General features: G+C 35.4%; 1 protein-coding gene and 1 long non-coding RNA gene across 2 annotated transcripts in view; both read left to right on the top strand.

Annotated features, from left to right (window-relative positions):
- The first annotated feature begins 252 nt into the window (after nt 1-252).
- On the top strand, nt 253-3282 carry LOC120520095. Its single transcript, XR_005631762.1, has 3 exons — nt 253-277; nt 717-770; nt 3232-3282. It is a non-coding gene; the product is annotated as an uncharacterized LOC120520095 (long non-coding RNA).
- A 44-nt stretch (nt 3283-3326) lies between these two features.
- LOC120520094 (probable cyclin-dependent serine/threonine-protein kinase DDB_G0292550) overlaps nt 3327-27505 on the top strand; it is a gene marked incomplete at its 3' end in the record, with an annotated part of 35947 nt that continues 11768 nt past the window's right edge. The window contains exons 1-18 of the mRNA XM_039742720.1: nt 3327-3347; nt 3730-3782; nt 5572-5625; nt 6070-6123; nt 8588-8641; nt 9086-9139; nt 11596-11649; nt 12095-12148; nt 14612-14665; nt 15111-15164; nt 17630-17683; nt 18128-18181; nt 20643-20696; nt 21142-21195; nt 23657-23710; nt 24156-24209; nt 26677-26730; nt 27175-27228. Of these exons, the coding sequence (XP_039598654.1) occupies nt 3327-3347; nt 3730-3782; nt 5572-5625; nt 6070-6123; nt 8588-8641; nt 9086-9139; nt 11596-11649; nt 12095-12148; nt 14612-14665; nt 15111-15164; nt 17630-17683; nt 18128-18181; nt 20643-20696; nt 21142-21195; nt 23657-23710; nt 24156-24209; nt 26677-26730; nt 27175-27228 (938 nt within the window). The remainder of the gene's footprint in view (nt 3348-3729; nt 3783-5571; nt 5626-6069; nt 6124-8587; nt 8642-9085; nt 9140-11595; nt 11650-12094; nt 12149-14611; nt 14666-15110; nt 15165-17629; nt 17684-18127; nt 18182-20642; nt 20697-21141; nt 21196-23656; nt 23711-24155; nt 24210-26676; nt 26731-27174; nt 27229-27505) is intronic.

Genomic DNA, 27505 nt, shown 5'->3' with positions numbered 1-27505 from the left:
TGTTACAATGGAGTTTATCTTGTTTGGATTAAGTACAAAGTTGGAACTAAGAGCTGGTGATTTACACACACCGATTCTACTTGCGCATTCGAGAGTGTCACTAGTTTCAAGAAAGCCAGTAAGAGCCTCACATGCTCTTGTCACAATCCATAAAGGCCCTTCCTACGTGAGAGGCATTCAAGACACTAACCCTGATCTGTAATATTGGCCGTGTTTTCATAACTAGAAATTCAGCTTCTACAACGACAAGTGCTTCAACAATCCACCACTATGTCAAGTGGTGACAATGAAGTGTCATATTTTTTGAAGTCACTACTTCAAGGTAATAAATTTGTTGTTATTCCATCTACATGATTTTAATGCTTTATTTTCCTGGACCTACATTTTCTCTTTAGTATTCTATTAATTTATATCTATTGTTGGAAGATATACAGGAATGCTTATTCCTGCATTAGAAATTTCCTTAAGTAACATTCAAAAAGATTCATCACTTTGCAGAAAACATACCAGTTAATTCTCACACTGTATTCCTCAAATTCCCTATTGCTTACAGTATGTAGGCATAGGCATATTGTTTTATTGCCTCGCGTCAAAGAGAAACTGTGTCGTAGCAGAGCAAATGTGTCCGTCAATTGACAAATTACTTATTATAAACAGTAATACTGCTATTACAGTAATGAAGGAATAGTCTGCTGTAATGTGATTTTTTGTTTTAGCAGCGACTGCATCTCCTACATTAACAATTTCTACAACAACCACAGCATTGCCAAGTAAGTGACAGTGTTTTTCTTTTTTTTAAGTGTAGCATTTCAAAATTGTTATATTGTGCCTTATTACTTGTTAAAGTATTTTCAACCTTACAATTTTTGAAGCAACTATTCCAGATTAATTTTGCCTTAATATAAAATGCACTTTGGTATGATTATCTTCATAGCTAGAACTAACTTTGGATTTACTGGATTGAGTAACTTTCCTCTAAGATTAAATTTACATCAATTTATATGAAATGAGTCCATTCCTGTGTTTTCTGCTAATCACTTTGACATTCATAAGATATTTCCAGTTTTTATGGTTAATATGCGACTTTTCAAAAATGTAGTGATGCAAGAATTAGGTGAAAAACATAAAAGCCTGTTCTCGATGATTATTTTATTTTATTGCTTTTATTAAAATCCAAATAACATTCCATACTGAATAAGTCAAGTGTTAGAAAATAGGTTTTGAAGAAATCAACCCAACCTGAGAAAGTGAGGTAGGCCAACAGAATAAAACTTTAAGCTAGTAAAAATAAGTAAATAGATAAATTAATAAATAAATAAAGATACATGGAGTAAAAGAGGAGAGAACCTGCTTCCCTCAATTTAAATGCTTATTCTAAAATGTTACTGATCAGATCCTGTAAGGTTTTGAAAATGTTTTGTACAGATCCTCTAAGTGCTAGTTTGATTTCTTCCAATTTCACATATTATATAACCCCAGTTGCCCACAACTTAGAATAGGAGAGTTAGGATTCTTCCAGTTGAGCAGGATAAGTCTACGCACCAATAGTGTAGTAAAGAGCAATTACAGTTTGTTATTCTTTCTCCACTTTAAGCCCATCTGTGAGCCCCACCACCAACAGCTCTTACTGGATTAGATGGGATTGTGACACCAAGGCTGTTTGAAAGGCATTTGAAGATTTTGGTCCAGAATGATGTTAATTTGGTGTACACCTAAAACATTTGGCCCAGTGAGGCTGGATCTCGATTGTAAGCGTTAGCAGGTTGGATTTTGGCCCTGGAAACATTTCGGACAATTTCCAGAGACAGATGTGCTCGATTTATAATTTTGAGTTAAATAATTCTATGCTTTAGCATGATGGAGCTCAAGTGAATTATGTGCATTGCTAACTTCCATTCCTTTTCTGAGATGTTGAGTGAGAATCCTTTTCCCACTGTCCTCTTTGATCTTTGAAAACGAGGGACTGTAAAATGGTTTTATAAATTACGGAAATTCTGTCTGAGTCCTCCAAGACTGATCGATATTTTTTCTGGCATAGAGATAGGTGGGAGGTGAGAAAATTGGGCGGAGTTCTGTTTAACAAGTTTCTAACTTGAAGGCTGAGACGAAATGTGATTCTGGAAAGTTAAATTTGCAGTGTAATTGTTTCTAGGATGCAAAGCGCCGTAGCTATATGTACAGATCTCTAAGTGATTAAATCCCAGATGTTTTCCAGACATTAAAAGGTGCATATGTTTGCCAGGGTGGAAAAAGGTGGTTCTCGTGCAGAGGAGCCACCGACAAAAGCTTCTCTATCTTAAAATACTTCCTGCATTGGTTTCCATAATCTGAATCAGTGAAGTACAATTAGGTTGTAGTATATTGGCGATAACTTGTATTTGAGTGGTACAAAGCAAGGAATATAAAGAAATTCTGCAGGATTTTATTTGTATTGTGGACCATGTCATTGTATGTTCATCTATTTGTGTCCATCTCCGGTTTTATAGCTTGTCTATCTGCTGCCCAGTAATAAAATTGAAAGTTAGGTAGAGCCATGCCACCTTCGCCATAGGTCTTTGTAGAGTCGCACCAAATTTGGATACGTGGATGTTTGGAATTCAAATAAATGAGGTTGTGGTTGAATCTGATATCACTGCTAACGGTATCTTGCCCTACTGCTTACAATATGACATGACATGCATGTTTCTTTCCATGTGTTACTTCAAATACAGTCATTATTGCATGCAGCGCAGATGTATACATCAATTGACAAATCACGCATTATTATATCCGGTAATGATGCTAATGAAGTGAAGGAGGCCTAGTCTATAGCAATGAGCTTTTTTTTTGTTTTACTGTGTATGCATCTCATACATCAAAAAGTACTTCAGCAACATCCACATCTGCTTCAGATCAGTAACAGTGTATTTCTTCGTTCCAGTGCCAGCATTTCAAGATTATTAAATTGTATCTTCTTGGTAGTTGAAATGTTTGCCATCTTTCATTTTCTGAATCATTTAATTACTTTTGTGTTACAATGGAGTTTATCTTGTTTGGATTAAGTACAAAGTTGGAACTAAGAGCTGGTGATGTTACACACCGATTCTACGCGTGCATGGAGTGTCACTAGTTTCAAGAAAGCCAGTAAGAGCCTCACGTGCTCTTGTCACAGCCCGTGAAGGGCCTTCCTACGTAGAGAGGCATTCAGAACACTAACCCCTGATCTGTAATACGTGTGTTTTCTTTTAACAGAAATTCAGACTTCTACAACGACAAGTGCTTCAACAACATCCACCACTATATGTCAAGTGAGTGACAATGAAGTGTCATATTTTTTGAAAGTCACTATGAAGAGTAATAAATTTGTTGTTATTCCATCTACATGTATTTTAATGCTTTATTTTCCTGGACCTACATTTTCTCTTTAGTATTCTATTAATTTATATCTATTGTTGGAAGATATACAGGAATGCTTATTCCTGCATTAGAAATTTCCTAAAGTAACATTCAAAAGATTCATCACTTTGCAGAAAACATACCAGTTAATTCTCACACTGTATTCCTCAAATTCCCTTATTGCTTACAGTATGTAGGCATAGGCATATTTGTTTTATACTGCTAGCCAAGAGAAAGAAACTGTGTCGTAGCAGAGCAAATGTGTCACAATTGACAACATTACTTATTATAAACAGTAATACTGCTATTACAGTAATGAAGGAATAGTCTGCTGTAATGTGATTTTTGTTTTAGCAGCACTGCATCTCCTACATTAACAATTTCTACAACAACCACAGCATTGCCAAGTAAGTGACAGTGTTTTTCTTTTTTTAAGTGTTAGCATTTCAAAAGTTATATTATGCCTTATTACTTGTTAAAAGTATTTTCAGCGTTACATTTTTAAGCAACTATTCCAGATTAATTTTGCCTTAATATAAAATGCACTGGTATGTATTTATCTTCATAGCTAGAACTAACTTTGGATTTACTGGATTGAAGTAACTTTCCTCTAAGATTAAATTTACATCAATTTTAAAATGAAGTGACCATTCCTGTGTTTTCTGCTAATCACTTTGACATTCTAAGATATTTCCAGTTTTATGGTTAATATGCGACTTTCAAAAATGTAGTGATGCAAGAATTAGGTGAAAAACATAAAAGCCTGCTCGTTCTCTATTTTATTTTATTGCTGCTTTATTAAAATCAAATAATAACCACATACGAATAAGTCAAGTGTTAGAAAAATAGGTTTTGAAGAAATCAACCCCCACCCTGAGAAAGTGAGGTAGGCCAGTAGAATAAACTAGAAGCTAGTAATAATAAGTAAATAGATAAATACATAAATAAATAAAGATACATGGAGTAAGGAGGGAGAGAACCTGCTTCCTCAATTTAAATGCTTATTCTAAAATGTTACTGATCAGATCCTGTAAGGTTTTGAAAATGTTTTGTACAGATCCTCTAAGTGCTAGTTTGATTTCTTCCAATTTCACATATTATATAACCCCAGTTGCCTACAACTTAGAATAGAGAGTTAGGATTCTTCCAGTTGAGCAGGATAAGTCTACGTGCCAATAGTGTAGTAAAAGGCAATTACAGTTTGTTATTCTTTCTCCACTTTAAGCCCATCTGTGAGCCCACCAAACACAGCTCTTACTGGATTAGATGGGATTGTGACACCAAGGCTGTTTGAAAGGCATTTGAAGATTTTGGTCCAGAATGATGTTAATTTGGTGTACACCTAAAACATTTGGCCCAGTGAGGCTGGATCTCGATTGTAGCGTGGTTGGATTTTGCCCTGAAACATTTCGACAAATTTTCAGACGCAGATGTGCTCGATTTATAATTTTGAGTTAAATAATTCTATGCTTTGCGCATATGGAGCTCAAGTGAATTATGTGCATTGCTAACTTCCATTCCTTTTCTGAGATGTTGAGTGAGAGATCCTTTTCCCACTGTCCTCTTTGATCTTTGAAAACGAGGGACTGTAAAATGGTTTTATAAATTACGGAAATTCTGTCTGAGTCCTCAAGACTGATCGATATTTTTTCTGGCATAGAGATAGGTGGGAGGTGAGAAAAATTGGGCAGGTTCTGTTTAACAAAGTTTCTAACTTGAAGGCAGCGAACGAAATGTGATTCTGGAAAGTTAAATTTGCAGTGTAATTGTTTCTAGGATGCAAAGACGCGTCTATGTACAGATCTCTAAGTGATTAAATCCCAGATGTTTTCCAGACATTAAAAGTGCATATGTTTGCCAGGGTGGAAAAAGGTGGTTCTCGTGCAGAGGAGCCACCGACAAAAGCTTCTCTATCTTAAAATACTTCCTGCATTGGTTCCATAATCTGAATCAGTGAAGTACAATTGGGTTGTTAGTATATTGGCTTATAACTTGTATTTAGTGCGGTACAAAGCAAGGAATATAAAGAAATTCTGCAGGATTTTATTTGTATTGTGGACCATATGTCTGTGTATGTTCATCTATTTGTGTCCATCTCCGGATGCTCTTGTCACAACCGTAAGGCCCTTCCTACGTAGAGAGGCATTCAAGACACTAACCCTGATCTGTAATATTGGCCGTGTTTTCTTTTAACAGAAATTCAGACTTCTACAACGACAAGTGCTTCAACAACATCCACCACTATGTCAAGTGAGTGACAATGAAGTGTCATATTTTTTGAAAGTCACTACTTCAAGAGTAATAAATTTGTTGTTATTCCATCTACATGTATTTTAATGCTTTATTTTCCTGGACCTACATTTTCTCTTTAGTATTCTATTAATTTATATCTTTTGTTGGAAGATATACAGGAATGCTTATTCCTGCATTAGAAATTTCCTTAAGTAACATTCAAAAAGATTCATCACTTTGCAGAAAACATACCAGTTAATTCTCACACTGTATTCCTCAAATTCCCTTATTGCTTACAGTATGTAGGCATAGGCATATTTGTTTTATTGCCTGCGTCAAAGAGAAACTGTGTCGTAGCAGAGCAAATGTGTCCGTCAATTGACAAATTACTTATTATAAACAGTAATACTGCTATTACAGTAATGAAGGAATAGTCTGCTGTAATGTGATTTTTTGTTTTAGCAGCGACTGCATCTCCTACATTAACAATTTCTACAACAACCACAGCATTGCCAAGTAAGTGACAGTGTTTTTCTTTTTTTTAAGTGTTAGCATTTCAAAATTATTATATTGTGCCTTATTACTTGTTAAAGTATTTTCAACGTTACAATTTTTGAAGCAACTATTCCAGATTAATTTTGCCTTAATATAAAATGCACTTTGGTATGATTATCTTCATAGCTAGAACTAACTTTGATTTACTGGATTGAAGTAACTTTCCTCTAAGATTAAATTTACATCAATTTTAAAATGAAGTGACCATTCCTGTGTTTTCTGCTAATCACTTTGACATTCTAAGATATTTCCAGTTTTATGGTTAATATGCGACTTTCAAAAATGTAGTGATGCAAGAATTAGGTGAAAAACATAAAAGCCTGTTCTCGATTTTTTATTTTATTTTATTGCTTTTATTAAAATCAAATAACATTCCATACGAATAAGTCAAGTGTTAGAAAAATAGGTTTTGAAGAAATCAACCCCCACCCCTGAGAAAGTGAGGTAGGCCAACAGAATAAAACTTTAAGCTAGTAAAAATAAGTAAATAGATAAATTAATAAATAAATAAAGATACATGGAGTAAAGGAGGGGAGAGAACCTGCTTCCTCAATTTAAATGCTTATTCTAAAATGTTACTGATCAGATCCTGTAAGGTTTTGAAAATGTTTTGTACAGATCCTCTAAGTGCTAGTTTGATTTCTTCCAATTTCACATATTATATAACCCCAGTTGCCCACAACTTAGAATAGGAGAGTTAGGATTCTTCCAGTTGAGCAGGATAAGTCTACGTGCCAATAGTGTAGTAAAGGCAATTACAGTTTGTTATTCTTTCTCCACTTTAAGCCCATCTGTGAGCCCACCAAACACAGCTCTTACTGGATTAGATGGGATTGTGACACCAAGGCTGTTTGAAAGGCATTTGAAGATTTTGGTCCAGAATGATGTTAATTTGGTGTACACCTAAAACATTTGGCCCAGTGAGGCTGGATCTCGATTGTAGCGTTCGCAGGTTGGATTTTGCCCTGGAAACATTTCGGACAATTTTAAACGAGACAGATGTGCTCGATTTATAATTTTGAGTTAAATAATTCTATGCTTTGCGCATATGGAGCTCAAGTGAATTATGTGCATTGCTAACTTCCATTCCTTTTCTGAGATGTTGAGTGAGAGATCCTTTTCCCACTGTCCTCTTTGATCTTTGAAAACGAGGGACTGTAAAATGGTTTTATAAATTACGGAAATTCTGTCTGAGTCCTCAAGACTGATCGATATTTTTTCTGGCATAGAGATAGGTGGGAGGTGAGAAAAATTGGGCAGGTTCTGTTTAACAAAGTTTCTAACTTGAAGGCAGCGAACGAAATGTGATTCTGGAAAGTTAAATTTGCAGTGTAATTGTTTCTAGGATGCAAAGACGTCGTCTATGTACAGATCTCTAAGTGATTAAATCCCAGATGTTTTCCAGACATTAAAAGTGCATATGTTTGCCAGGGTGGAAAAAGGTGGTTCTCGTGCAGAGGAGCCACCGACAAAAGCTTCTCTATCTTAAAATACTTCCTGCATTGGTTCCATAATCTGAATCAGTGAAGTACAATTGGGTTGTTAGTATATTGGCGATAACTTGTATTTAGTGCGGTACAAAGCAAGGAATATAAAGAAATTCTGCAGGATTTTATTTGTATTGTGGACCATGTCTGTGTATGTTCATCTATTTGTGTCCATCTCCGGTTTTTATAGCTTGTCTATCTGCTGCCCAGTAATAAAATTGAAAGTTAGGTAGAGCCATGCCACCTTCCGCCATAGGTCTTTGTAGGGTCGCCCAATTTGGATACGTGGATGTTTGGAATTCCAAATAAATGAGGTTGTGGTTGAATCTGATATCACTGCTAACGGTATCTTGCCTTACTGCTTACAATATGACATGACATGCATGTTTCTTCCATGTGTTACTTCAAATACAGTCATTATTGCATGCAGCGCAGATGTATACATCAATTGACAAATCACGTATTATATCCACGAATGATGCTAATGAAGTGAAGGAGGCCTAGTCTATAGCAATGAGCTTTTTTTTTGTTTTACTGTGGCTGCATCTCTTACATCAAAAAGTACTTCAGCAACATCCACAACTGCTTCAGATCAGTAACAGTGTATTTCTTCGTTTTTTCCAGTGCCAGCATTTCAAGATTATTAAATTGTATCTTCTTGGTAGTTGAAATGTTTGCCATCTTTCATTTTCTGAATCATTTAATTACTTTTGTGTTACAATGGAGTTTATCTTGTTTGGATTAAGTACAAAGTTGGAACTAAGAGCTGGTGATGTTACACACCGATTCTAACGCGCATTCATGAGTGTCACTAGTTTCAAGAAAGCCAGTAAGAGCCTCACATGCTCTTGTCACAACCGTAAGGCCCTTCCTACGTAGAGAGGCATTCAAGACACTAACCCTGATCTGTAATATTGGCCGTGTTTTTCTTTTAACAGAAATTCAGACTTCTACAACGACAAGTGCTTCAACAACATCCACCACTATGTCAAGTGAGTGACAATGAAGTGTCATATTTTTTGAAAGTCACTACTTCAAGAGTAATAAATTTGTTGTTATTCCATCTACATGTATTTTAATGCTTTATTTTCCTGGACCTACATTTTCTCTTTAGTATTCTATTAATTTATATCTTTTGTTGGAAGATATACAGGAATGCTTATTCCTGCATTAGAAATTTCCTTAAGTAACATTCAAAAAGATTCATCACTTTGCAGAAAACATACCAGTTAATTCTCACACTGTATTCCTCAAATTCCCTTATTGCTTACAGTATGTAGGCATAGGCATATTTGTTTTATTGCCTCGTCAAAGAGAAACTGTGTCGTAGCAGAGCAAATGTGTCCGTCAATTGACAAATTACTTATTATAAACAGTAATACTGCTATTACAGTAATGAAGGAATAGTCTGCTGTAATGTGATTTTTTTGTTTTAGCAGCGACTGCATCTCCTACATTAACAATTTCTACAACAACCACAGCATTGCCAAGTAAGTGACAGTGTTTTTCTTTTTTTTAAGTGTTAGCATTTCAAAATTATTATATTGTGCCTTATTACTTGTTAAAGTATTTTCAACGTTACAATTTTTGAAGCAACTATTCCAGATTAATTTTGCCTTAATATAAAATGCACTTTGGTATGATTATCTTCATAGCTAGAACTAACTTTGATTTACTGGATTGAAGTAACTTTCCTCTAAGATTAAATTTACATCAATTTTAAAATGAAGTGACCATTCCTGTGTTTTCTGCTAATCACTTTGACATTCTAAGATATTTCCAGTTTTTATGGTTAATATGCGACTTTCAAAATGTAGTGATGCAAGAATTAGGTGAAAAACATAAAAGCCTGTTCTCGATTTTTATTTTATTTTATTGCTTTTATTAAAATCAAATAACATTCCATACGAATAAGTCAAGTGTTAGAAAAATAGGTTTTGAAGAAATCAACCCCCACCCCTGAGAAAGTGAGGTAGGCCAACAGAATAAAACTTTAAGCTAGTAAAAATAAGTAAATAGATAAATTAATAAATAAATAAAGATACATGGAGTAAAGGAGGGGAGAGAACCTGCTTCCTCAATTTAAATGCTTATTCTAAAATGTTACTGATCAGATCCTGTAAGGTTTTGAAAATGTTTTGTACAGATCCTCTAAGTGCTAGTTTGATTTCTTCCAATTTCACATATTATATAACCCCAGTTGCCCACAACTTAGAATAGGAGAGTTAGGATTCTTCCAGTTGAGCAGGATAAGTCTACGTGCCAATAGTGTAGTAAAGGCAATTACAGTTTGTTATTCTTTCTCCACTTTAAGCCCATCTGTGAGCCCACCAAACACAGCTCTTACTGGATTAGATGGGATTGTGACACCAAGGCTGTTTGAAAGGCATTTGAAGATTTTGGTCCAGAATGATGTTAATTTGGTGTACACCTAAAACATTTGGCCCAGTGAGGCTGGATCTCGATTGTAGCGTTCGCAGGTTGGATTTTGCCCTGGAAACATTTCGACAATTTTAAACGAGACAGATGTGCTCGATTTATAATTTTGAGTTAAATAATTCTATGCTTTGCGCATATGGAGCTCAAGTGAATTATGTGCATTGCTAACTTCCATTCCTTTTCTGAGATGTTGAGTGAGAGATCCTTTTCCCACTGTCCTCTTTGATCTTTGAAAACGAGGGACTGTAAAATGGTTTTATAAATTACGGAAATTCTGTCTGAGTCCTCAAGACTGATCGATATTTTTTCTGGCATAGAGATAGGTGGGAGGTGAGAAAAATTGGGCAGGTTCTGTTTAACAAAGTTTCTAACTTGAAGGCAGCGAACGAAATGTGATTCTGGAAAGTTAAATTTGCAGTGTAATTGTTTCTAGGATGCAAAGACGTCGTCTATGTACAGATCTCTAAGTGATTAAATCCCAGATGTTTTCCAGACATTAAAAGTGCATATGTTTGCCAGGGTGGAAAAAGGTGGTTCTCGTGCAGAGGAGCCACCGACAAAAGCTTCTCTATCTTAAAATACTTCCTGCATTGGTTCCATAATCTGAATCAGTGAAGTACAATTGGGTTGTTAGTATATTGGCGATAACTTGTATTTAGTGCGGTACAAAGCAAGGAATATAAAGAAATTCTGAGGATTTTATTTGTATTGTGGACCATGTCTGTGTATGTTCATCTATTTGTGTCCATCTCCGGGTTTTATAGCTTGTCTATCTGCTGCCCAGTAATAAAATTGAAAGTTAGGTAGAGCCATGCCACCTTCCGCCATAGGTCTTTGTAGGGTCGCCCAATTTGGATACGTGGATGTTTGGAATTCCAAATAAATGAGGTTGTGGTTGAATCTGATATCACTGCTAACGGTATCTTGCCTTACTGCTTACAATATGACATGACATGCATGTTTCTTCCATGTGTTACTTCAAATACAGTCATTATTGCATGCAGCGCAGATGTATACATCAATTGACAAATCACGTATTATATCCACGAATGATGCTAATGAAGTGAAGGAGGCCTAGTCTATAGCAATGAGCTTTTTTGTTTTACTGTGGCTGCATCTCTTACATCAAAAGTACTTCAGCAACATCCACAACTGCTTCAGATCAGTAACAGTGTATTTCTTCGTTTTTTCCAGTGCCAGCATTTCAAGATTATTAAATTGTATCTTCTTGGTAGTTGAAATGTTTGCCATCTTTCATTTTCTGAATCATTTAATTACTTTTGTGTTACAATGGAGTTTATCTTGTTTGGATTAAGTACAAAGTTGGAACTAAGAGCTGGTGATGTTACACACCGATTCTAACGCGCATTCGCGAGTGTCACTAGTTTCAAGAAAGCCAGTAAGAGCCTCACATGCTCTTGTCACAACCGTAAGGCCCTTCCTACGTAGAGAGGCATTCAAGACACTAACCCTGATCTGTAATATTGGCCGTGTTTTCTTTTAACAGAAATTCAGACTTCTACAACGACAAGTGCTTCAACAACATCCACCACTATGTCAAGTGAGTGACAATGAAGTGTCATATTTTTTGAAAGTCACTACTTCAAGAGTAATAAATTTGTTGTTATTCCATCTACATGTATTTTAATGCTTTATTTTCCTGGACCTACATTTTCTCTTTAGTATTCTATTAATTTATATCTTTTGTTGGAAGATATACAGGAATGCTTATTCCTGCATTAGAAATTTCCTTAAGTAACATTCAAAAAGATTCATCACTTTGCAGAAAACATACCAGTTAATTCTCACACTGTATTCCTCAAATTCCCTTATTGCTTACAGTATGTAGGCATAGGCATATTTGTTTTATTGCCTGCGTCAAAGAGAAACTGTGTCGTAGCAGAGCAAATGTGTCCGTCAATTGACAAATTACTTATTATAAACAGTAATACTGCTATTACAGTAATGAAGGAATAGTCTGCTGTAATGTGATTTTTTTGTTTTAGCAGCGACTGCATCTCCTACATTAACAATTTCTACAACAACCACAGCATTGCCAAGTAAGTGACAGTGTTTTTCTTTTTTTTTTAAGTGTTAGCATTTCAAAATTATTATATTGTGCCTTATTACTTGTTAAAGTATTTTCAACGTTACAATTTTTGAAGCAACTATTCCAGATTAATTTTGCCTTAATATAAAATGCACTTTGGTATGATTATCTTCATAGCTAGAACTAACTTTGATTTACTGGATTGAAGTAACTTTCCTCTAAGATTAAATTTACATCAATTTTAAAATGAAGTGACCATTCCTGTGTTTTCTGCTAATCACTTTGACATTCTAAGATATTTCCAGTTTTATGGTTAATATGCGACTTTCAAAAATGTAGTGATGCAAGAATTAGGTGAAAAACATAAAAGCCTGTTCTCGATTTTTTATTTTATTTTATTGCTTTTATTAAAATCAAATAACATTCCATACGAATAAGTCAAGTGTTAGAAAAATAGGTTTTGAAGAAATCAACCCCCACCCCTGAGAAAGTGAGGTAGGCCAACAGAATAAAACTTTAAGCTAGTAAAAATAAGTAAATAGATAAATTAATAAATAAATAAAGATACATGGAGTAAAGGAGGGGAGAGAACCTGCTTCCTCAATTTAAATGCTTATTCTAAAATGTTACTGATCAGATCCTGTAAGGTTTTGAAAATGTTTTGTACAGATCCTCTAAGTGCTAGTTTGATTTCTTCCAATTTCACATATTATATAACCCCAGTTGCCCACAACTTAGAATAGGAGAGTTAGGATTCTTCCAGTTGAGCAGGATAAGTCTACGTGCCAATAGTGTAGTAAAGGCAATTACAGTTTGTTATTCTTTCTCCACTTTAAGCCCATCTGTGAGCCCACCAAACACAGCTCTTACTGGATTAGATGGGATTGTGACACCAAGGCTGTTTGAAAGGCATTTGAAGATTTTGGTCCAGAATGATGTTAATTTGGTGTACACCTAAAACATTTGGCCCAGTGAGGCTGGATCTCGATTGTAGCGTTCGCAGGTTGGATTTTGCCCTGGAAACATTTCGACAATTTTAAACGAGACAGATGTGCTCGATTTATAATTTTGAGTTAAATAATTCTATGCTTTGCGCATATGGAGCTCAAGTGAATTATGTGCATTGCTAACTTCCATTCCTTTTCTGAGATGTTGAGTGAGAGATCCTTTTCCCACTGTCCTCTTTGATCTTTGAAAACGAGGGACTGTAAAATGGTTTTATAAATTACGGAAATTCTGTCTGAGTCCTCAAGACTGATCGATATTTTTTCTGGCATAGAGATAGGTGGGAGGTGAGAAAAATTGGGCAGGTTCTGTTTAACAAAGTTTCTAACTTGAAGGCAGCGAACGAAATGTGATTCTGGAAAGTTAAATTTGCAGTGTAATTGTTTCTAGGATGCAAAGACGTCGTCTATGTACAGATCTCTAAGTGATTAAATCCCAGATGTTTTCCAGACATTAAAAAGTGCATATGTTTGCCAGGGTGGAAAAAGGTGGTTCTCGTGCAGAGGAGCCACCGACAAAAGCTTCTCTATCTTAAAATACTTCCTGCATTGGTTCCATAATCTGAATCAGTGAAGTACAATTGGGTTGTTAGTATATTGGCGATAACTTGTATTTAGTGCGGTACAAAGCAAGGAATATAAAGAAATTCTGCAGGATTTTATTTGTATTGTGGACCATGTCTGTGTATGTTCATCTATTTGTGTCCATCTCCGGGTTTTTATAGCTTGTCTATCTGCTGCCCAGTAATAAAATTGAAAGTTAGGTAGAGCCATGCCACCTTCCGCCATAGGTCTTTGTAGGGTCGCCCAATTTGGATACGTGGATGTTTGGAATTCCAAATAAATGAGGTTGTGGTTGAATCTGATATCACTGCTAACGGTATCTTGCCTTACTGCTTACAATATGACATGACATGCATGTTTCTTCCATGTGTTACTTCAAATACAGTCATTATTGCATGCAGCGCAGATGTATACATCAATTGACAAATCACGTATTATATCCACGAATGATGCTAATGAAGTGAAGGAGGCCTAGTCTATAGCAATGAGCTTTTTTGTTTTACTGTGGCTGCATCTCTTACATCAAAAGTACTTCAGCAACATCCACAACTGCTTCAGATCAGTAACAGTGTATTTCTTCGTTTTTTCCAGTGCCAGCATTTCAAGATTATTAAATTGTATCTTCTTGGTAGTTGAAATGTTTGCCATCTTTCATTTTCTGAATCATTTAATTACTTTTGTGTTACAATGGAGTTTATCTTGTTTGGATTAAGTACAAAGTTGGAACTAAGAGCTGGTGATGTTACACACCGATTCTAACGCGCATTCATGAGTGTCACTAGTTTCAAGAAAGCCAGTAAGAGCCTCACATGCTCTTGTCACAACCGTAAGGCCCTTCCTACGTAGAGAGGCATTCAAGACACTAACCCTGATCTGTAATATTGGCCGTGTTTTTCTTTTAACAGAAATTCAGACTTCTACAACGACAAGTGCTTCAACAACATCCACCACTATGTCAAGTGAGTGACAATGAAGTGTCATATTTTTTGAAAGTCACTACTTCAAGAGTAATAAATTTGTTGTTATTCCATCTACATGTATTTTAATGCTTTATTTTCCTGGACCTACATTTTCTCTTTAGTATTCTATTAATTTATATCTTTTGTTGGAAGATATACAGGAATGCTTATTCCTGCATTAGAAATTTCCTTAAGTAACATTCAAAAAGATTCATCACTTTGCAGAAAACATACCAGTTAATTCTCACACTGTATTCCTCAAATTCCCTTATTGCTTACAGTATGTAGGCATAGGCATATTTGTTTTATTGCCTGCGTCAAAGAGAAACTGTGTCGTAGCAGAGCAAATGTGTCCGTCAATTGACAAATTACTTATTATAAACAGTAATACTGCTATTACAGTAATGAAGGAATAGTCTGCTGTAATGTGATTTTTTTGTTTTAGCAGCGACTGCATCTCCTACATTAACAATTTCTACAACAACCACAGCATTGCCAAGTAAGTGACAGTGTTTTTCTTTTTTTTTTAAGTGTTAGCATTTCAAAATTATTATATTGTGCCTTATTACTTGTTAAAGTATTTTCAACGTTACAATTTTTGAAGCAACTATTCCAGATTAATTTTGCCTTAATATAAAATGCACTTTGGTATGATTATCTTCATAGCTAGAACTAACTTTGATTTACTGGATTGAAGTAACTTTCCTCTAAGATTAAATTTACATCAATTTTAAAATGAAGTGACCATTCCTGTGTTTTCTGCTAATCACTTTGACATTCTAAGATATTTCCAGTTTTATGGTTAATATGCGACTTTCAAAAATGTAGTGATGCAAGAATTAGGTGAAAAACATAAAAGCCTGTTCTCGATTTTTATTTTATTTTATTGCTTTTATTAAAATCAAATAACATTCCATACGAATAAGTCAAGTGTTAGAAAAATAGGTTTTGAAGAAATCAACCCCCACCCCTGAGAAAGTGAGGTAGGCCAACAGAATAAAACTTTAAGCTAGTAAAAATAAGTAAATAGATAAATTAATAAATAAATAAAGATACATGGAGTAAAGGAGGGGAGAGAACCTGCTTCCTCAATTTAAATGCTTATTCTAAAATGTTACTGATCAGATCCTGTAAGGTTTTGAAAATGTTTTGTACAGATCCTCTAAGTGCTAGTTTGATTTCTTCCAATTTCACATATTATATAACCCCAGTTGCCCACAACTTAGAATAGGAGAGTTAGGATTCTTCCAGTTGAGCAGGATAAGTCTACGTGCCAATAGTGTAGTAAAGGCAATTACAGTTTGTTATTCTTTCTCCACTTTAAGCCCATCTGTGAGCCCACCAAACACAGCTCTTACTGGATTAGATGGGATTGTGACACCAAGGCTGTTTGAAAGGCATTTGAAGATTTTGGTCCAGAATGATGTTAATTTGGTGTACACCTAAAACATTTGGCCCAGTGAGGCTGGATCTCGATTGTAGCGTTCGAGGTTGGATTTTGCCCTGGAAACATTTCGGACAATTTTAAACGAGACAGATGTGCTCGATTTATAATTTTGAGTTAAATAATTCTATGCTTTGCGCATATGGAGCTCAAGTGAATTATGTGCATTGCTAACTTCCATTCCTTTTCTGAGATGTTGAGTGAGAGATCCTTTTCCCACTGTCCTCTTTGATCTTTGAAAACGAGGGACTGTAAAATGGTTTTATAAATTACGGAAATTCTGTCTGAGTCCTCAAGACTGATCGATATTTTTTCTGGCATAGAGATAGGTGGGAGGTGAGAAAAATTGGGCAGGTTCTGTTTAACAAAGTTTCTAACTTGAAGGCAGCGAACGAAATGTGATTCTGGAAAGTTAAATTTGCAGTGTAATTGTTTCTAGGATGCAAAGACGTCGTCTATGTACAGATCTCTAAGTGATTAAATCCCAGATGTTTTCCAGACATTAAAAAGTGCATATGTTTGCCAGGGTGGAAAAAGGTGGTTCTCGTGCAGAGGAGCCACCGACAAAAGCTTCTCTATCTTAAAATACTTCCTGCATTGGTTCCATAATCTGAATCAGTGAAGTACAATTGGGTTGTTAGTATATTGGCGATAACTTGTATTTAGTGCGGTACAAAGCAAGGAATATAAAGAAATTCTGCAGGATTTTATTTGTATTGTGGACCATGTCTGTGTATGTTCATCTATTTGTGTCCATCTCCGGGTTTTATAGCTTGTCTATCTGCTGCCCAGTAATAAAATTGAAAGTTAGGTAGAGCCATGCCACCTTCCGCCATAGGTCTTTGTAGGGTCGCCCAATTTGGATACGTGGATGTTTGGAATTCCAAATAAATGAGGTTGTGGTTGAATCTGATATCACTGCTAACGGTATCTTGCCTTACTGCTTACAATATGACATGACATGCATGTTTCTTCCATGTGTTACTTCAAATACAGTCATTATTGCATGCAGCGCAGATGTATACATCAATTGACAAATCACGTATTATATCCACGAATGATGCTAATGAAGTGAAGGAGGCCTAGTCTATAGCAATGAGCTTTTTTTTTGTTTTACTGTGGCTGCATCTCTTACATCAAAAAGTACTTCAGCAACATCCACAACTGCTTCAGATCAGTAACAGTGTATTTCTTCGTTTTTTCCAGTGCCAGCATTTCAAGATTATTAAATTGTATCTTCTTGGTAGTTGAAATGTTTGCCATCTTTCATTTTCTGAATCATTTAATTACTTTTGTGTTACAATGGAGTTTATCTTGTTTGGATTAAGTACAAAGTTGGAACTAAGAGCTGGTGATGTTACACACCGATTCTAACGCGCATTCGCGAGTGTCACTAGTTTCAAGAAAGCCAGTAAGAGCCTCACATGCTCTTGTCACAACCGTAAGGCCCTTCCTACGTAGAGAGGCATTCAAGACACTAACCCTGATCTGTAATATTGGCCGTGTTTTTCTTTTAACAGAAATTCAGACTTCTACAACGACAAGTGCTTCAACAACATCCACCACTATGTCAAGTGAGTGACAATGAAGTGTCATATTTTTTGAAAGTCACTACTTCAAGAGTAATAAATTTGTTGTTATTCCATCTACATGTATTTTAATGCTTTATTTTCCTGGACCTACATTTTCTCTTTAGTATTCTATTAATTTATATCTTTGTTGGAAGATATACAGGAATGCTTATTCCTGCATTAGAAATTTCCTTAAGTAACATTCAAAAAGATTCATCACTTTGCAGAAAACATACCAGTTAATTCTCACACTGTATTCCTCAAATTCCCTTATTGCTTACAGTATGTAGGCATAGGCATATTTGTTTTATTGCCTGCGTCAAAGAGAAACTGTGTCGTAGCAGAGCAAATGTGTCCGTCAATTGACAAATTACTTATTATAAACAGTAATACTGCTATTACAGTAATGAAGGAATAGTCTGCTGTAATGTGATTTTTTTGTTTTAGCAGCGACTGCATCTCCTACATTAACAATTTCTACAACAACCACAGCATTGCCAAGTAAGTGACAGTGTTTTTCTTTTTTTTTTAAGTGTTAGCATTTCAAAATTATTATATTGTGCCTTATTACTTGTTAAAGTATTTTCAACGTTACAATTTTTGAAGCAACTATTCCAGATTAATTTTGCCTTAATATAAAATGCACTTTGGTATGATTATCTTCATAGCTAGAACTAACTTTGATTTACTGGATTGAAGTAACTTTCCTCTAAGATTAAATTTACATCAATTTTAAAATGAAGTGACCATTCCTGTGTTTTCTGCTAATCACTTTGACATTCTAAGATATTTCCAGTTTTATGGTTAATATGCGACTTTCAAAAATGTAGTGATGCAAGAATTAGGTGAAAAACATAAAAGCCTGTTCTCGATTTTTTATTTTATTTTATTGCTTTTATTAAAATCAAATAACATTCCATACGAATAAGTCAAGTGTTAGAAAAATAGGTTTTGAAGAAATCAACCCCCACCCCTGAGAAAGTGAGGTAGGCCAACAGAATAAAACTTTAAGCTAGTAAAAATAAGTAAATAGATAAATTAATAAATAAATAAAGATACATGGAGTAAAGGAGGGGAGAGAACCTGCTTCCTCAATTTAAATGCTTATTCTAAAATGTTACTGATCAGATCCTGTAAGGTTTTGAAAATGTTTTGTACAGATCCTCTAAGTGCTAGTTTGATTTCTTCCAATTTCACATATTATATAACCCCAGTTGCCCACAACTTAGAATAGGAGAGTTAGGATTCTTCCAGTTGAGCAGGATAAGTCTACGTGCCAATAGTGTAGTAAAGGCAATTACAGTTTGTTATTCTTTCTCCACTTTAAGCCCATCTGTGAGCCCACCAAACACAGCTCTTACTGGATTAGATGGGATTGTGACACCAAGGCTGTTTGAAAGGCATTTGAAGATTTTGGTCCAGAATGATGTTAATTTGGTGTACACCTAAAACATTTGGCCCAGTGAGGCTGGATCTCGATTGTAGCGTTCGCAGGTTGGATTTTGCCCTGGAAACATTTCGGACAATTTTAAACGAGACAGATGTGCTCGATTTATAATTTTGAGTTAAATAATTCTATGCTTTGCGCATATGGAGCTCAAGTGAATTATGTGCATTGCTAACTTCCATTCCTTTTCTGAGATGTTGAGTGAGAGATCCTTTTCCCACTGTCCTCTTTGATCTTTGAAAACGAGGGACTGTAAAATGGTTTTATAAATTACGGAAATTCTGTCTGAGTCCTCAAGACTGATCGATATTTTTTCTGGCATAGAGATAGGTGGGAGGTGAGAAAAATTGGGCAGGTTCTGTTTAACAAAGTTTCTAACTTGAAGGCAGCGAACGAAATGTGATTCTGGAAAGTTAAATTTGCAGTGTAATTGTTTCTAGGATGCAAAGACGTCGTCTATGTACAGATCTCTAAGTGATTAAATCCCAGATGTTTTCCAGACATTAAAAGTGCATATGTTTGCCAGGGTGGAAAAAGGTGGTTCTCGTGCAGAGGAGCCACCGACAAAAGCTTCTCTATCTTAAAATACTTCCTGCATTGGTTCCATAATCTGAATCAGTGAAGTACAATTGGGTTGTTAGTATATTGGCGATAACTTGTATTTAGTGCGGTACAAAGCAAGGAATATAAAGAAATTCTGCAGGATTTTATTTGTATTGTGGACCATGTCTGTGTATGTTCATCTATTTGTGTCCATCTCCGGGTTTTATAGCTTGTCTATCTGCTGCCCAGTAATAAAATTGAAAGTTAGGTAGAGCCATGCCACCTTCCGCCATAGGTCTTTGTAGGGTCGCCCAATTTGGATACGTGGATGTTTGGAATTCCAAATAAATGAGGTTGTGGTTGAATCTGATATCACTGCTAACGGTATCTTGCCTTACTGCTTACAATATGACATGACATGCATGTTTCTTCCATGTGTTACTTCAAATACAGTCATTATTGCATGCAGCGCAGATGTATACATCAATTGACAAATCACGTATTATATCCACGAATGATGCTAATGAAGTGAAGGAGGCCTAGTCTATAGCAATGAGCTTTTTTGTTTTACTGTGGCTGCATCTCTTACATCAAAAGTACTTCAGCAACATCCACAACTGCTTCAGATCAGTAACAGTGTATTTCTTCGTTTTTTCCAGTGCCAGCATTTCAAGATTATTAAATTGTATCTTCTTGGTAGTTGAAATGTTTGCCATCTTTCATTTTCTGAATCATTTAATTACTTTTGTGTTACAATGGAGTTTATCTTGTTTGGATTAAGTACAAAGTTGGAACTAAGAGCTGGTGATGTTACACACCGATTCTAACGCGCATTCAGAGTGTCACTAGTTTCAAGAAAGCCAGTAAGAGCCTCACATGCTCTTGTCACAACCGTAAGGCCCTTCCTACGTAGAGAGGCATTCAAGACACTAACCCTGATCTGTAATATTGGCCGTGTTTTTCTTTTAACAGAAATTCAGACTTCTACAACGACAAGTGCTTCAACAACATCCACCACTATGTCAAGTGAGTGACAATGAAGTGTCATATTTTTTGAAAGTCACTACTTCAAGAGTAATAAATTTGTTGTTATTCCATCTACATGTATTTTAATGCTTTATTTTCCTGGACCTACATTTTCTCTTTAGTATTCTATTAATTTATATCTTTTGTTGGAAGATATACAGGAATGCTTATTCCTGCATTAGAAATTTCCTTAAGTAACATTCAAAAAGATTCATCACTTTGCAGAAAACATACCAGTTAATTCTCACACTGTATTCCTCAAATTCCCTTATTGCTTACAGTATGTAGGCATAGGCATATTTGTTTTATTGCCTGCGTCAAAGAGAAACTGTGTCGTAGCAGAGCAAATGTGTCCGTCAATTGACAAATTACTTATTATAAACAGTAATACTGCTATTACAGTAATGAAGGAATAGTCTGCTGTAATGTGATTTTTTTGTTTTAGCAGCGACTGCATCTCCTACATTAACAATTTCTACAACAACCACAGCATTGCCAAGTAAGTGACAGTGTTTTTCTTTTTTTTAAGTGTTAGCATTTCAAAATTATTATATTGTGCCTTATTACTTGTTAAAGTATTTTCAACCTTACAATTTTTGAAGCAACTATTCCAGATTAATTTTGCCTTAATATAAAATGCACTTTGGTATGATTATCTTCATAGCTAGAACTAACTTTGATTTACTGGATTGAAGTAACTTTCCTCTAAGATTAAATTTACATCAATTTTAAAATGAAGTGACCATTCCTGTGTTTTCTGCTAATCACTTTGACATTCTAAGATATTTCCAGTTTTATGGTTAATATGCGACTTTCAAAAATGTAGTGATGCAAGAATTAGGTGAAAAACATAAAAGCCTGTTCTCGATTTTTTATTTTATTTTATTGCTTTTATTAAAATCAAATAACATTCCATACGAATAAGTCAAGTGTTAGAAAAATAGGTTTTGAAGAAATCAACCCCCACCCCTGAGAAAGTGAGGTAGGCCAACAGAATAAAACTTTAAGCTAGTAAAAATAAGTAAATAGATAAATTAATAAATAAATAAAGATACATGGAGTAAAGGAGGGGAGAGAACCTGCTTCCTCAATTTAAATGCTTATTCTAAAATGTTACTGATCAGATCCTGTAAGGTTTTGAAAATGTTTTGTACAGATCCTCTAAGTGCTAGTTTGATTTCTTCCAATTTCACATATTATATAACCCCAGTTGCCCACAACTTAGAATAGGAGAGTTAGGATTCTTCCAGTTGAGCAGGATAAGTCTACGTGCCAATAGTGTAGTAAAGGCAATTACAGTTTGTTATTCTTTCTCCACTTTAAGCCCATCTGTGAGCCCACCAAACACAGCTCTTACTGGATTAGATGGGATTGTGACACCAAGGCTGTTTGAAAGGCATTTGAAGATTTTGGTCCAGAATGATGTTAATTTGGTGTACACCTAAAACATTTGGCCCAGTGAGGCTGGATCTCGATTGTAGCGTTCGCAGGTTGGATTTTGCCCTGGAAACATTTCGACAATTTTAAACGAGACAGATGTGCTCGATTTATAATTTTGAGTTAAATAATTCTATGCTTTGCGCATATGGAGCTCAAGTGAATTATGTGCATTGCTAACTTCCATTCCTTTTCTGAGATGTTGAGTGAGAGATCCTTTTCCCACTGTCCTCTTTGATCTTTGAAAACGAGGGACTGTAAAATGGTTTTATAAATTACGGAAATTCTGTCTGAGTCCTCAAGACTGATCGATATTTTTTCTGGCATAGAGATAGGTGGGAGGTGAGAAAAATTGGGCAGGTTCTGTTTAACAAAGTTTCTAACTTGAAGGCAGCGAACGAAATGTGATTCTGGAAAGTTAAATTTGCAGTGTAATTGTTTCTAGGATGCAAAGACGTCGTCTATGTACAGATCTCTAAGTGATTAAATCCCAGATGTTTTCCAGACATTAAAAGTGCATATGTTTGCCAGGGTGGAAAAAGGTGGTTCTCGTGCAGAGGAGCCACCGACAAAAGCTTCTCTATCTTAAAATACTTCCTGCATTGGTTCCATAATCTGAATCAGTGAAGTACAATTGGGTTGTTAGTATATTGGCGATAACTTGTATTTAGTGCGGTACAAAGCAAGGAATATAAAGAAATTCTGCAGGATTTTATTTGTATTGTGGACCATGTCTGTGTATGTTCATCTATTTGTGTCCATCTCCGGGTTTTATAGCTTGTCTATCTGCTGCCCAGTAATAAAATTGAAAGTTAGGTAGAGCCATGCCACCTTCCGCCATAGGTCTTTGTAGGGTCGCCCAATTTGGATACGTGGATGTTTGGAATTCCAAATAAATGAGGTTGTGGTTGAATCTGATATCACTGCTAACGGTATCTTGCCTTACTGCTTACAATATGACATGACATGCATGTTTCTTCCATGTGTTACTTCAAATACAGTCATTATTGCATGCAGCGCAGATGTATACATCAATTGACAAATCACGTATTATATCCACGAATGATGCTAATGAAGTGAAGGAGGCCTAGTCTATAGCAATGAGCTTTTTTTTTGTTTTACTGTGGCTGCATCTCTTACATCAAAAGTACTTCAGCAACATCCACAACTGCTTCAGATCAGTAACAGTGTATTTCTTCGTTTTTTCCAGTGCCAGCATTTCAAGATTATTAAATTGTATCTTCTTGGTAGTTGAAATGTTTGCCATCTTTCATTTTCTGAATCATTTAATTACTTTTGTGTTACAATGGAGTTTATCTTGTTTGGATTAAGTACAAAGTTGGAACTAAGAGCTGGTGATGTTACACACCGATTCTAACGCGCATTCGCGAGTGTCACTAGTTTCAAGAAAGCCAGTAAGAGCCTCACATGCTCTTGTCACAACCGTAAGGCCCTTCCTACGTAGAGAGGCATTCAAGACACTAACCCTGATCTGTAATATTGGCCGTGTTTTCTTTTAACAGAAATTCAGACTTCTACAACGACAAGTGCTTCAACAACATCCACCACTATGTCAAGTGAGTGACAATGAAGTGTCATATTTTTTGAAAGTCACTACTTCAAGAGTAATAAATTTGTTGTTATTCCATCTACATGTATTTTAATGCTTTATTTTCCTGGACCTACATTTTCTCTTTAGTATTCTATTACTTTATATCTATTGTTGGAAGATATACAGGAATGCTTATTCCTGCATTAGAAATTTCCTTAAGTAACATTCAAAAAGATTCATCACTTTGCAGAAAACATACCAGTTAATTCTCACACTGTATTCCTCAAATTCCCTTATTGCTTACAGTATGTAGGCATAGGCATATTTGTTTTATTGCCTGCGTCAAAGAGAAACTGTGTCGTAGCAGAGCAAATGTGTCCGTCAATTGACAAATTACTTATTATAAACAGTAATACTGCTATTACAGTAATGAAGGAATAGTCTGCTGTAATGTGATTTTTTTGTTTTAGCAGCGACTGCATCTCCTACATTAACAATTTCTACAACAACCACAGCATTGCCAAGTAAGTGACAGTGTTTTTCTTTTTTTTTTAAGTGTTAGCATTTCAAAATTATTATATTGTGCCTTATTACTTGTTAAAGTATTTTCAACGTTACAATTTTTGAAGCAACTATTCCAGATTAATTTTGCCTTAATATAAAATGCACTTTGGTATGATTATCTTCATAGCTAGAACTAACTTTGATTTACTGGATTGAAGTAACTTTCCTCTAAGATTAAATTTACATCAATTTTAAAATGAAGTGACCATTCCTGTGTTTTCTGCTAATCACTTTGACATTCTAAGATATTTCCAGTTTTTATGGTTAATATGCGACTTTCAAAAATGTAGTGATGCAAGAATTAGGTGAAAAACATAAAAGCCTGTTCTCGATTTTTTATTTTATTTTATTGCTTTTATTAAAATCAAATAACATTCCATACGAATAAGTCAAGTGTTAGAAAAATAGGTTTTGAAGAAATCAACCCCCACCCCTGAGAAAGTGAGGTAGGCCAACAGAATAAAACTTTAAGCTAGTAAAAATAAGTAAATAGATAAATTAATAAATAAATAAAGATACATGGAGTAAAGGAGGGGAGAGAACCTGCTTCCTCAATTTAAATGCTTATTCTAAAATGTTACTGATCAGATCCTGTAAGGTTTTGAAAATGTTTTGTACAGATCCTCTAAGTGCTAGTTTGATTTCTTCCAATTTCACATATTATATAACCCCAGTTGCCCACAACTTAGAATAGGAGAGTTAGGATTCTTCCAGTTGAGCAGGATAAGTCTACGTGCCAATAGTGTAGTAAAGGCAATTACAGTTTGTTATTCTTTCTCCACTTTAAGCCCATCTGTGAGCCCACCAAACACAGCTCTTACTGGATTAGATGGGATTGTGACACCAAGGCTGTTTGAAAGGCATTTGAAGATTTTGGTCCAGAATGATGTTAATTTGGTGTACACCTAAAACATTTGGCCCAGTGAGGCTGGATCTCGATTGTAGCGTTCGCAGGTTGGATTTTGCCCTGGAAACATTTCGGACAATTTTAAACGAGACAGATGTGCTCGATTTATAATTTTGAGTTAAATAATTCTATGCTTTGCGCATATGGAGCTCAAGTGAATTATGTGCATTGCTAACTTCCATTCCTTTTCTGAGATGTTGAGTGAGAGATCCTTTTCCCACTGTCCTCTTTGATCTTTGAAAACGAGGGACTGTAAAATGGTTTTATAAATTACGGAAATTCTGTCTGAGTCCTCAAGACTGATCGATATTTTTCTGGCATAGAGATAGGTGGGAGGTGAGAAAAATTGGGCAGGTTCTGTTTAACAAAGTTTCTAACTTGAAGGCAGCGAACGAAATGTGATTCTGGAAAGTTAAATTTGCAGTGTAATTGTTTCTAGGATGCAAAGACGTCGTCTATGTACAGATCTCTAAGTGATTAAATCCCAGATGTTTTCCAGACATTAAAAAGTGCATATGTTTGCCAGGGTGGAAAAAGGTGGTTCTCGTGCAGAGGAGCCACCGACAAAAGCTTCTCTATCTTAAAATACTTCCTGCATTGGTTCCATAATCTGAATCAGTGAAGTACAATTGGGTTGTTAGTATATTGGCGATAACTTGTATTTAGTGCGGTACAAAGCAAGGAATATAAAGAAATTCTGCAGGATTTTATTTGTATTGTGGACCATGTCTGTGTATGTTCATCTATTTGTGTCCATCTCCGGGTTTTATAGCTTGTCTATCTGCTGCCCAGTAATAAAATTGAAAGTTAGGTAGAGCCATGCCACCTTCCGCCATAGGTCTTTGTAGGGTCGCCCAATTTGGATACGTGGATGTTTGGAATTCCAAATAAATGAGGTTGTGGTTGAATCTGATATCACTGCTAACGGTATCTTGCCTTACTGCTTACAATATGACATGACATGCATGTTTCTTCCATGTGTTACTTCAAATACAGTCATTATTGCATGCAGCGCAGATGTATACATCAATTGACAAATCACGTATTATATCCACGAATGATGCTAATGAAGTGAAGGAGGCCTAGTCTATAGCAATGAGCTTTTTTTTTGTTTTACTGTGGCTGCATCTCTTACATCAAAAGTACTTCAGCAACATCCACAACTGCTTCAGATCAGTAACAGTGTATTTCTTCGTTTTTTCCAGTGCCAGCATTTCAAGATTATTAAATTGTATCTTCTTGGTAGTTGAAATGTTTGCCATCTTTCATTTTCTGAATCATTTAATTACTTTTGTGTTACAATGGAGTTTATCTTGTTTGGATTAAGTACAAAGTTGGAACTAAGAGCTGGTGATGTTACACACCGATTCTAACGCGCATTCAGCGAGTGTCACTAGTTTCAAGAAAGCCAGTAAGAGCCTCACATGCTCTTGTCACAACCGTAAGGCCCTTCCTACGTAGAGAGGCATTCAAGACACTAACCCTGATCTGTAATATTGGCCGTGTTTTTCTTTTAACAGAAATTCAGACTTCTACAACGACAAGTGCTTCAACAACATCCACCACTATGTCAAGTGAGTGACAATGAAGTGTCATATTTTTTGAAAGTCACTACTTCAAGAGTAATAAATTTGTTGTTATTCCATCTACATGTATTTTAATGCTTTATTTTCCTGGACCTACATTTTCTCTTTAGTATTCTATTAATTTATATCTTTGTTGGAAGATATACAGGAATGCTTATTCCTGCATTAGAAATTTCCTTAAGTAACATTCAAAAAGATTCATCACTTTGCAGAAAACATACCAGTTAATTCTCACACTGTATTCCTCAAATTCCCTTATTGCTTACAGTATGTAGGCATAGGCATATTTGTTTTATTGCCTGCGTCAAAGAGAAACTGTGTCGTAGCAGAGCAAATGTGTCCGTCAATTGACAAATTACTTATTATAAACAGTAATACTGCTATTACAGTAATGAAGGAATAGTCTGCTGTAATGTGATTTTTTTGTTTTAGCAGCGACTGCATCTCCTACATTAACAATTTCTACAACAACCACAGCATTGCCAAGTAAGTGACAGTGTTTTTCTTTTTTTTAAGTGTTAGCATTTCAAAATTATTATATTGTGCCTTATTACTTGTTAAAGTATTTTCAACCTTACAATTTTTGAAGCAACTATTCCAGATTAATTTTGCCTTAATATAAAATGCACTTTGGTATGATTATCTTCATAGCTAGAACTAACTTTGATTTACTGGATTGAAGTAACTTTCCTCTAAGATTAAATTTACATCAATTTTAAAATGAAGTGACCATTCCTGTGTTTTCTGCTAATCACTTTGACAT

The sequence above is a fragment of the Polypterus senegalus genome, unplaced genomic scaffold (genome assembly GCF_016835505.1).
Source record: "Polypterus senegalus isolate Bchr_013 unplaced genomic scaffold, ASM1683550v1 scaffold_5095, whole genome shotgun sequence".
NCBI lineage: Eukaryota > Metazoa > Chordata > Cladistia > Polypteriformes > Polypteridae > Polypterus > Polypterus senegalus.
The sequence above is the reverse complement of the archived record's forward strand: the minus strand, read 5'-3'. Positions and strand labels throughout refer to the sequence as shown.